General features: G+C 30.8%; 1 protein-coding gene and 1 long non-coding RNA gene across 4 annotated transcripts; one reads left to right on the top strand and one right to left on the bottom strand.

Moving 5' to 3' along the window:
* The first annotated feature begins 3,737 nt into the window (after positions 1–3,737).
* On the top strand, positions 3,738–5,424 carry LOC123882026. 3 transcript variants are annotated; one of them, XR_006799673.1, is made up of 4 exons: positions 3,738–4,120; positions 4,202–5,051; positions 5,128–5,178; positions 5,289–5,424. It is a non-coding gene; the product is annotated as an uncharacterized LOC123882026 (long non-coding RNA). The 3 variants fall into 3 exon arrangements; XR_006799672.1 differs by having other exon boundaries at positions 3,740–4,120; positions 4,209–5,051; XR_006799674.1 differs by having other exon boundaries at positions 3,745–4,097.
* Positions 5,425–5,681: 257 nt separating this feature from the next.
* On the bottom strand, positions 5,682–12,074 carry LOC123882025 (ankyrin repeat-containing protein At5g02620-like). Its single transcript, XM_045930803.1, has 4 exons — positions 11,983–12,074; positions 9,148–10,031; positions 7,515–8,053; positions 5,682–7,186 (listed from the first exon to the last, which is right to left on the bottom strand). The coding sequence occupies exons 2-4, from the start codon at positions 9,980–9,982 to the stop codon at positions 6,329–6,331; spliced, it is 2,232 nt and encodes a 743-aa protein (XP_045786759.1). The 5' UTR covers positions 9,983–10,031; positions 11,983–12,074; the 3' UTR covers positions 5,682–6,328.
* Positions 12,075–12,328: the final 254 nt, after the last annotated feature.

The raw sequence follows: 12,328 nt of genomic DNA on the forward strand, positions 1-12,328 counted from the left end.
GAAAACGAAAAGGGATAGAGTTTACCTCACAATGTAAGAAAGATGACGCAACAGCTAAGAAATCTTCTTCGATGTTGATCATGTACAATTTACTTTTAAAGAAATCAAAGGTTATAATTTTAATATTAGTGATTTGTTATGATGTATCAGATAATATTTATCTTTAATTTATTAATTAGAAGTTAATATTCAATCACTCTCTAAATCAACGTAGAACTAAACTGACAACAGTAAGATCATGCGTGGTATTCATTTATTTCTTCATAAACTTGCAAGTATTTTAATTTGAAGAAGCAAATTTTCTAATTATAACCAAGCTATTAGATTAGACATGATGACAAGGGAGGCCAATTCTAACATATCAAGTCTTCCATGGTGCACAAATTACTCATATTATTATAACGAATACGAATTTTACAAAATCGATCGTTGGATTGAAAATTTATATTATATAGATCATCCATAATTTATTTTAAAAAAATCGAAAATCATTTGATATGTTATTGAGACACATCAAAATTAACGGTTTATGAGTTTTTATTATATACCGTTAATCTTGATTGGTCTCGATAACATATCAAACAATTTTCGATTTTTTTTTAAAAAATTATGGATGATCTATACGATATAAACTTTCAATCCAACGGTAGATTTTATAAAATTCGTATTCGTTATAATAATATGGGCAACTTATGCATCATGGAAGACTTGATGAAGTTGTTAGTCAAAGCCTACATAGTCTTTTCTTTACTATATATCTAAAATCCTCTGATCATTTAACCCTCAAGAGCATGCATCATGTAACCTTCCCAATCAAACAAGATGACCTAATCATACTCTCTCCTTGATTTCATTTTCATTCATTCATGGTGTTGGCTTTTTTCTAAGAATAAAATCAAAACAAGAGTCAATAAGAATTATGTCACCCACGTCTTTGTACCTTAGTTTTATATTTTTATTTTCCAATTATACTATATGAGGCAATTTGAAAATAAATATAAAAATATATACAAGAAAAGAAAAGAGTAGGAAAATTAAGCCATGTTCCAAAGAAAGTTTAGAAATAGAAAACAAAGGTGGTGTTCCACTTGGTGTGTCGGGTTATGTTGAAACTTCAACCACGAGATGTGTTATAATTAGTTAGATTCTCTCTATGGCTCTGCAAAATCAAAATTGTCATTTACCACTAAGTCACATGCTATATGTGTTGTCTCATATAGTAATTCCAAAGTTCAAACATTCATTTATGATACCATATATGGTGTCATGCCACTGTTGTTGTGAGTGATGACTCAATAAGAGTAAGTATTTTTCAACATTATTGTATTTTGGGAATTATATACTGGTGGTATCCAGCCCATGCATTATCATTTCGACAGCAATAATAATAATAAAATAAAAATCAATAATTTATTATGGTTAACTATTTTTTTAATTGATGATAAAGTCAATAATTTTTTATTAGAAATTTGACATTAAATGAAGATATAAAAAAAATAAAAGACTATAAAAAAGACTAAATAAGAAAATGTTAGAACAATAAAGCTCAATTGCTTCCACCAAAACAAGTTCTTTTTTATGCCACACAAATGGGAAGTTTTTTTGTTACCCCAATGTTAATACTAGTTAGGTAAAAAAAAGAAAGAAAGTTGAGGTCCAAGAAAAGTGTCTTGTTATCTGCCTAATGGTCGACTCTTCGAATCATAACTTGTTCCGAATTAGATCAAGGGCTCAACCGTGTGGGTCACCTGACTCATGAATAAGTAAAGGAGATCATACAATAGACACGTGCACCGTTTGACATAGTCGCTTTGTTGCCATCAGACAATATTTGTCATGATCATAGGGGGTAGAAGAATATTCTAAGTCTTTACAACCATAATTTCTTCCTTATATAAAGCCTGCCTACTTCAGGTATACATGTACCATCTCGCACTCTATGGCATTTACTGATTCGATCGTCGTAGTGTATACAAATACCACACCCTCCTTCACAACAAAGTTTCACCAACGACCATCTAAATTACCAACCAAAGTGCTTACACAGTTACACAACAACTACTATACAACATTATAATCCAGATCTAAGGTTCGAAGAGTATTATAATTGAGAACTCACAATCTCAATATAATTTTGTATTATCTGAGAACTCACAATTTTTTCTCAAACTGAAGGTGTCACTTTATTTTTTTCCATTAGATTATAGCCTCTTGAGTAGGGGTGGCATAATGGATGGATAAGATGAATTTGGATTTAGAATCCACCAATTTTTTTTTTTTTTTTAAAAAAATATCCAATTCAATCCAATCCATTCATTAAGCATATGATCCATCCTAATACATTTTTAAAAATTAAATAAAATATATAATTCTTAAAAAAATTAAAACATATTTAATAATTGATAAAGAAATACATTTTTATTTATTTTTTAAGTAAAATTTTATTCAATTTTATGATTGAATTTGTATATAATTAGCCTAAAACAATTTCTTAACAAGGCCCAAATAGTTTTCTACTAAGCCCAAAGAGGTTTTTTCTGCACCATCCTAATAATAGAATTTATTTATATAATTTAATAATATAATAAATAAACATTTAAAAACTTATGGTGGAGGACCGATGGTCAACACAAGATCACTAGTGGTCGAATTTGATTTATATTTTTTAATATTTTGTTTTTATATAAATCTAAAATAATAGTTAAAATGATTCATTGGTTTTCTAAAGATTGTTGGACAGATCAAATCCATCCATTTAATTAGATGAATGGATTGAATCCAATCATTAACAGTTTTTATTGTCTAATGGATGAACTGGATAGATTTAGAGTGGACGAATGATGGATTAATGAATTGTCCAATAAAATGTCAACACTGATTAAAAGTCAACCGATTAAATACATAGTATAACTACACATAGAGCTTAAATAGAGATCAAGAAAGGCAATGAGAACTAAAAACCCCTTTCTGAAACACAAAAAAACAAGAATCCTAGAATAGAGACATATTACTAAACTAGAAGTATAAAATTTTGTCAAAAGATATTTTGAAACAAAAAGAATAACCAATTGATCCAAATAGTATTTGAACTTTGGGTTTCATATTGGGCTTTAGAGGCAGGCTGATGCAAAGTCCATAATCACACTATCAAGTACTGTGCAGAGCAGATACGGGAAGAAATATGTTGAGAATTACTTTTGCCATCCCATCGGCAAGTCGTGCGTCCTACGCGTTTTTTATTTTACTCTTCCGCTACTTAAGTAGCGGATATTATAAAAATTAATTTTTTTTAGGATAAAACACCCTATCAAGATTGTAATAAAGTCCGCTCCGCTACTTAAGTAGCGGACGTTATAACAATGTGAGAAAACACCCCATAACATGAAAGCTTCTCATTTTTTTTTGGCACAATTTTTTTTATATTTTTAACGGACGTTATAAAAATATGAAATTTGAGGGAAAAAAATACTCCATAACATGAAAATTTAGTGATAATAATAATAATAATAATAATATCTTATTATGACTAAATTTTCATATTATGGAGATTGATGATATTAAAGGCAAGAATATGAAACCAAATGTTCAAAACCGCATAAATGAGATTTTTGAAAAAAAAACCTTCAAATCCACTACTTAAATAGCGGACGACAGAAATATATTGATGATTTCGTAGGGCTGCTCCAAAATTAGGGCCGCAAAAGTAAATCTCAAATATGTTTGGGTTTATTGAATTCATGATCTAGCGGGCTATTTTTTTCGTTGTCCCTCTTCTTTCTGTTTTCACTCACTTTCCTTAACTTCATCTTCAACAACCAACACCCGCCAATTTTCCATATCCTTCACTCTCAATTTCACTAAGTTTCCTCCCAATTTCGTTAAGTTTCCTCTTAATTTCGTGAAACCTTCGCTCTCGATTTCAATAACCTTCACACTTCAACAACCAAAACTTTCACTCTCAATTTCCTACACAATCGCTTCCGCCATCGTTTTCCCCTTTCTCACTCCCCTTTTTTAGCTATTCTGTGAGCCATCACTTCAGATCGATGGCTCGTCGCATTTGGATTTCATCGAGTTGTAGTCGTTTGGATTTCACAGTACGTCGCATTCGGATTTCACGGTTTGTCGCATTCCAATTTCATCGTTTGGATTTCATTTATGATTTTGCCTTGTTGTACCCTAAGTTTACTTCTTTTGTTAGTTTTCAGGTTGATTTACTTGCTCTCTTCACATAGTTTATAAAAGGTAAATTGAAATAATTTTACTGTCATACTGTTGTTGAATTGAAAGCTATATGATTATGAATTAACACAAGAGCTTTATGATTCTAGCTTTAATTTTATAATTTGATTCAGAGCTAGAAACAAGTTTAGATTTTCTAAATTTAACCTATGGAATTTTGATACTTGAAGCTTCCATAATTTTAGTTCATTATTGTAATAAACCATGCCTAATGTCATGTTCATGATTATATTGTGTTTTCGTCTACGTTTTCTGGTGTATGATTATCATGAAAAAATATATTGAGATGACATTTTTTTTAAAGTAGTCTATCATGTTTGATTATAATTGTAGTTTTGTTGTCTTAATAATTGCTGAATTGAAGTTGGTTTGAGGCATATTATAGTACATTCGTAAGAACTCGGCTTAACCATGATTATTGTAAAATTCCAATTCTTTACATATTAGTAATTACTGTTAATTGTTTCTTGTTGGCTTAGGTAAAATTTATGAGTAACTATTTTCTTCCCAACTCCAATATAAATTCTCAAGTAACTACAATGAAATTTCACTTTAATGTTGCTTTAGTTTCTAATTGATCAATAACTTTAGTCGAGCAATTATGAAACTTAGAGGGCCAATTGATCAATAACTTGATTCACTTTAATGTTGCTTTAGTTTCTTTTTCTCATTTGTTTTCTTTTCTGATTTTGAACGACTTTATATTGAGGAGATCATTAAGTGGTAACAGAAACAATCAGCTACATTGGGTACTCCACACACTACAAGTAAATTGTAGCAACTGGTATGGTCGGTAATGACCTTCTCAAGTAAGCTTTAGAAACTTGGTGGTGTTATTGCTCTTCTGGATGAGGCCTGGTATGTGACCTTTGTTTATTATTGCAGTTTGAGCATGAGAAAATGAGTTCTGAGATTGTAGCTCGTGTATTGGTTAAGGTTTGGTTTAATCAATTTTTTGATTGTTCAATTAAAATTGTGGATGTGCTTATTACTAGATAGTTGATGTTAGCACATGCTCAAATCTTTGTTTTTGTTTTTTTGAATAGGCTCTCATGCATGGCTATGCCAACTCCAAACATCAGCCTATGTCTCATTTTAATTCCAGAACGTGTGGTATATGATTCTTACAAAGTATTCTTTTCTTTGTAGTTGTTCTTGTTCTCATGCACGATTAATTAGATATCTGAATGGTCCCTTCATTCTTGTTAGATGTCTTTGATTGAGCATGACCTAATAATCAATTCCAATTTTATGAATTTTTCTCTGTGATTCTTTAGTATTACGTAAGTTTTATGAATTTTCTGTTTACTATGAATATTAGCAAATGGAGGAGCAGTTCAAGACACTGATAGTTCTGTGATTCTTTAGTATTACGTAAGCATGCATCATTTAGTTTTCATGACTTATATCATTTAGTTGCCACTTGCCATGGATTAAGAAGTTCTTAGAAACCAGTGATTAATATTGATTCTGGTCTTTAAATCAATGAGGTAGCTACTTATGAAATATTTTGGTAATGTGTTTGTTTTGTATTAATGTTGATCTTTTATATACATGTATTGGCTTTTCTTGTTATATATGATGATATCAATATAGCAGACTATTATTGTATTCTAACAGAGTAGTGAAGCAAATGCAGCTTTTTTTTTTTTTAAAAAAGAAGTTAGCCACATTTAGAGAAGTGACAAAGTTTTATTCAAGGTTAGCCACGCCTAAAACCAAATTTAAAAGAGTAGGTCGAAAAATTCTGATTTATTCACTTAGTAATACATTTATGCCCAAATTACATCATAATATGGGGAAGGGAAATACATAAATGAACAAATAATATTACTTTCCATAATAATCACACAAATATGTCACCAAAAAAAAAAGAAAGGGTGACAATGAAAATACACAATATTATTCATTAATACAAATAGAGTTGTGTTATTTCAACAACTATTTTTGACAACTTTTGGGACAACTAAAAATACGCAATGTGGGTATTGACACAATCACACAAAAATCAAGGCAAATAAACAATTATTAAAAAAATTAAAATGACTTTTACATAAAAAGGTTGTCCCGAATGGTTGCCAAAATATCATTTCTGTTGCGATTGACCTTCTTGATCATCATCAATTTGATGTTCAGCAAGTGATGCTAAAAAGAGATAAGGGTAGTGAGAAATGTACCTGAAGGGCATGTTGGTTGATGATGATGGAACAAAAAGTAGCATATACAAAAAAATAACAACCACAACAAAAGTCACAGTCATGAAAAGAAACACATTGGCCAACCAAGTAAGTTCACTGATAACAGTGTAAAGACCAGCCATGAAAGCCAGAGATAATGAAATGAGAGCTATTCCAAGAAGTGGCATAACAATGTTGAGAGAGTTAGTTACCAATTCCGCTAATCCAATTGTTGCCCAAAAGAGTATGATAGTTGAACTAATGGCACTGAACAATGATATTGTTATGAAGATAATGAAAAGTTGAAACATTATATGACATAAGTTGTTTGCTTTTCCATCTGCTGCTTCACCTGGAACAGCAAAACATGCTGCTACTGATGCTGTTACTATAAGTGTTGAAACCAATAATATTGTCTCTACTCTATCTTTATATGCGGTTGAGCCTTTTGCTGTAAAGAGATTTTTTGGTTGAATGTAGTCAGGGACGTTTTCTTTATATGTAAATATATATGAGAATTTATCTACCGGAGGAGGTTGATATTTGTCCTTGTTTCTCTTCTTTGACGATGATGATATGTTTACATCAACGGTCTGTTCTGTTTCATTTTGTTGGGAGGATTCTTCAACATGGTTTTGATTTTTGTCTTTATCTTGTTCTGTTTCTTTGGGTGAATTTGAATCACTTTGTTTGGATTCAATATAGTGAGCTAATCTTGTAGAACTTGGTTTTACACCAGCAGATGTAAGTGCAGTCCATGTAAGATGCTGCAAACATTGTTACATCTGTGTCAGTGTCATGAAAGAAACAAGAGAAAATATTCAATCCGAGGGGATCAATCCCACCGCTCATTTGCAGGGGGCCCTTTAAAGTCAGAGTTCTTTTTGCTCTGTATGGATTAATCCACCGAAATTGTTACTAGAGACAATCGAACCTGAGACCTTGAGAGAGAGAAGTATACTCCAAGGACCCAAGTTAACACCACTAGACCAACTCAAGTGGATTCCAACTAACTACCTCTATTTAGCAGAGATAAATATGATAATAACTATGTAACATAATCTTATAAATTTGTAAGGAGCTAGAACTACTTGCCTGTCTCAAAGATGATCTATCAAATAAATTAACAATGTCAAGAGCTGTTTCCTTGTTTTTGTTAACCAAATCAAGACTCACTCTTTTGTGGTTAACTAAGTAGTACACAACTGTGGGATGACATGATCTTGCAGCAAGATGCAAAGGGGTATCTCCATTTTTATCCTGTTGATTTATCATCTTATGATATTCATGAGTTTGACTACTTTTTAGTATGTATTTTACCACCTTATGTTTTCCATAGTTTGATGCAACGTGGAGAATATTCTGTCCATAAAAATTGTCGAGCATCTCTGTTGGATCTGGACAATATTCTAAAAACTTCTTTACTACTTCTAAATAGCCACCATAAGATGCTAAATGAATTGGGAAATATCCATATTTGTCTCTTTGAATTGTGCAACATTTGCATTTGTGAAGTAATAAATCAACACCTTCAACATAACCTATTGATGCTGCGTAATGAAGTGGAAGCCTTTCATCTTTGTCACTTGAATGGATCCAAGTTCGCTTGTTTTCTAGTATCATGCTTAGCATTTCTGAATATGACACATAAACATAAATATTTGCTTCATAAAATATTGTGTTAAATGTGTTATAGAGAATATGCTATTATTAGTTACTGTGAATTCACTTTAAGGGTGATATTTTTAGCCAACAGACAACTTCATAAAAAAAAGAGAGAATAAATGAATAATTGGTAAATTTTTTATTAAAATATATAAGCTTAAAGTTGGTATATTTTGTATTAACAATGCAGGTCAAAGTTGTATTAAAACATTTAGCCATTGAATTTATTAAAATATAAACTCAAACTTGGTATATTTTGTATTAACAAAATAAAATTTAATCACCAAATACTTCTCTGATACTTCTCCAGTACGTATCAGGAAGCATAGTATAGTTGTCTGGTATTTTTTATTAAAAAAATAAACTTTAATCACTGTATACTTCTTCCATACGTGTCGATAACTATCAAACACGTATCAATATCGGATACGTATCTGACGTGATACTTGGACAATTTTATAATATCGGAATTTCCGAGATAGGAACAAAGAAATATCTTTCTATTACAAATTTTTGTTATGCTTGGACAAATTTTTCTTTCAAATTATCAACTTTTCAACTTCAGGAGCAATTTCATTTACCAAATTACACCTAGTTACTTTATATTCTTTTTATATAGCAAACAAACTACAACTTGTCAAATTCATATGTTATTATCTTAAATATATATATTTTATATAAATTTCTCAAAAAAATATGTAAATTTTGAAAGCAATATCAATTATTAACAAAAAACAAAATTACTATTGCTTCAAATTGAAAACTAAAAATAATACTACTATATTATAAAAAAAAAATACTACTATTGTTAATATATTCTTCATTCCAATAATTTAACAATAATTTCATCACTTAGCTATTTAATTACCAAATGGATGCGATCCTTCCATTTTATTTACATCTCTCTATTTACTTTCTCTTAATTTTACTTTCTCTCTAAATATGTTTATTGTTTTTTTTTAATCGAAGAGAGAAATTAAAATTAACAAAGAAACAGAAAGGAAAGAGAAAGATATAAAAAAAAAACACAGAAGGATATGATCCAAGTCCTTTAATTACGTACCTTTTTTAGCCATCATGATTGCTGCGACAACCGGCGATAATCCTTCCGGCTTAGTGTCATTCTTAGGAGATTTCTCCAAGATTAGTTTGACTGCATCCATGTCTCCCTTCTCAACAGCTATGTAAAGCACTGATTTCTTTTCAAGGTTAACAATATCTAATGCATATTCATAACAACACTTTGACAATGATCTCCCAAACCGATCATTTGAATTGTAAATTTCACAAATTTTGAAAATATTATTATCCCTATCAATGTTTTTCTTGTTACCACATAACATTGCCTCATGTAACATAGTGTTTCCTTGAAAATTCTCCCTTGTCACAAAATATAATATGTCCTCCATATTTGACATGGCATCATAGTCTTCTAATTCTTCCTCATATCCAGTGTAATCTAACCATGCTTTGGCTCTATCCGTCTTTTTAAAATTAGCATAACTTGCTAATAGTATTTTAACGGTTGAGATGTGTCCACCTCTTGCAGCAACATGTAAGACACTATCATTGTTTTTGTTAAATTTGAACAAAAGTTTTGGAGCATGTTCAATTATAAGTGTCACAATTTCATCATTCCCATACAAAGATGCAATATGTAGCACGGTATTGTTCATAGGAGTCTTAATTTCTGTTAAATTAGAGGAATCATTCAACAAATTCATTGGACCTCCATATACCAAGTGATATGCTTCACTAAGCAATTTAATTTCATTGTCAAATTCACAACATTTTGTAAGGATCTTAGTTACTTCTGAGGGTTCAATTTCAAGTTTTGGTTTGTTATCGTCTTGCAATGGTTCCACGGAAACTTTATTTTCTTGGGCATAAAGCACCATATTCCAATCTCAACCGTTGCGGTGACAATTGAAATATCCGGCAATAATCCTGGTCCAATAAAATTCAGAATGTTATGGTATATTTTAGTGATGTTTTCTCTTCCCACCTCTCATGAATCTTTTATCCTCCTTGAATTTCCAATTTTGCCCTTGAAAAAACTTCGGTTCGTAGAAATCGAAATTTTTTTTTGCCTTGAAAACAAATTTCGATTTCTAAAAACCAAAATTTACTCTGAATTTGCACTAGTAAAAATTCGGTTTCTGCGAACCGAATTTTTCTGTAAAGGCAAAATTGGAATATTGGGGGTATAAAAGATTCATGGGGGTATAAAAGATTCATGGGGGTGGGAAGAGAAAACATCTATTTTATTATATTTTCAACTTTATACTGTATGACTAGAGGGCCGTCAAAAAACTCCATATTAAAAAATTCTTTTTTTTAGGCCAAGTCCCATATTATTTAGTTTTACTCTTGGCCTTGTATGGGGCTTATTATTGGTCCTCAAAAGAAAAACATTCGGAATTTTTTTCCTGAGAAAAACTCCGACAATTTTTCGAAAAAATTCCAAACTATTTCTTTTACGAATAAAATTGGAAACTTGGCCCATTTTGGGCCTTAGGCCTAATTTTAATTTATTTATTTTGATGTTTTCTCTCCCAATCCCCCTCAATTCTTTTCTACCCCCTGAATTTCCGTTTTTGCCCTTGGGGGTACTGCGGTTTATATGAACCGAAATAATATGACATGCTGATAAATTTCGGTAACCACTTACCGAAATTTGGGACATTTCGGTTCGCAGGTACCGAAACAATTATTTCGGTAAATTGCTACCGAAAATGGCCTAATTCCAGCGACCAACATACCGAAATCTATCACATTTCGGTTCGCAGGTACCGAACAAGCTGACGTTCGTTTTCTGTGTACCGAAAACGCTAATGTTCGGTTCGCAGTTACCGAAATGGTCTAATATTTGGCTTCGGTGAATATAAACCAAAGTTTTTTGGCAAAAACGTTTCAAACCGCAAAGGGCAAAATTGGATTTTTGGGGGGTATAAAAGAAATGAGGGGGGTCGGGAGAGAAAACATCATTTATTTTTATTTAAGAGGCGTGGCATATTTGAGACTTATATAAAAGGGGCAATATTGTAAAGGTACGACTAGCACCAAAATTATCAAAATTACAATAAAATTCAATAATTACTATTTAGTGCGATTTTTCTTTAAAATTTAAAATAAAGAGTCAACTAAAAGTGTCATTCCTTTGAGAAGAAAATACAACTCGCATGCACAAGCTACCATTTTATTTTTGTACCAGCTATAGCTATGAGATCAAACTATGTTTGACTATTACTTATTAGATTAGATTGCAATTAAAATTTGAGTCATGTTAACACGTGTCTTATCTTTAAGATACATGATAAATTATTTAAATAATGAAATTTAATATTAAATAATATAAAAAATTCAATGTTACAAATTTATTTACACAAGTATCAACAAATATTTTTATATTAAACTCTTTAACATGTTATTAAAAGAGTACATATGTTAACATTTTCTTTAAAGATTTATATTATTTTATGAGGATGTGTGGGAGTAGGAAAATGTTGTGTGGATACTTAGAAAACTTATCAACACCTCTAGAGCGAGAAAAAAAAAAAAAGATAGTGAAATCATAGATGTAAATTGTAATAAATTGATGATGTAATAATTGTCATTTTTTTTTGATGTAATAGGAAAAAAGAAATAAAAATAAACTGAAGTGTTGGAAAAATTAGAGCGTTCAAATATCATTATTGTTAATATTAATAGAATATGTAATGAAAAAAAAAATTAAATAGAATATGTAATGAGAGAAATCACATGTGCAAAAGTGTAAAATAATGTATAAAAGAATCACCACTCTATATATGGAGAAAAATATCGAGATGGGTTAAATGATTAAATATATGCATACCTTTAGTTATGAATAATTAAAATTTAGTGACATGTCACAAACCTGCAAAATTAACTGAACTGCTTCAAGCTTGCTCAACAAATTAATCTGCTTTACCTTGGTGTAAATATTAATTGGGCACCGGTGAGGTGAGTGTCCTTGAACCAAAAATCTATCTATATATAGTATCGAAAATGATTCTTTAAAGTTCTTTACATGTGCATTCTTAATTATATACTCTCATTAGTGTACCTTTTGTTCTATTTAAGTTTTTCCTCAGCAAATCGATTATTTACTACAATTAAAGAAATGTTTTTACCAATCGTTAGTTGGTTTAATGGTGATTGACGCTGAATTTGGTAGGGAGGACCGCGGTTCGATCCTCCGCAACTGCGATCGAGAGAGACTG

This window comes from Trifolium pratense, linkage group LG4, assembly GCF_020283565.1.
Source record: "Trifolium pratense cultivar HEN17-A07 linkage group LG4, ARS_RC_1.1, whole genome shotgun sequence".
NCBI lineage: Eukaryota > Viridiplantae > Streptophyta > Magnoliopsida > Fabales > Fabaceae > Trifolium > Trifolium pratense.

Coding starts and splice junctions, on each gene's coding strand:
- LOC123882025 (XM_045930803.1), bottom strand. CDS start 9,982: ATGGTGCTTTATGCCCAAGAAAATAAAGTTTCCGTGGAACCATTGCAA. Junction 8,054..9,147: donor AATCATGATGGCTAAAAAAG/GTACGTAATTAA, acceptor TGTCATATTCAG/AAATGCTAAGCATGATACTA. Junction 7,187..7,514: donor ATAGATCATCTTTGAGACAG/GCAAGTAGTTCT, acceptor CAATGTTTGCAG/CATCTTACATGGACTGCACT.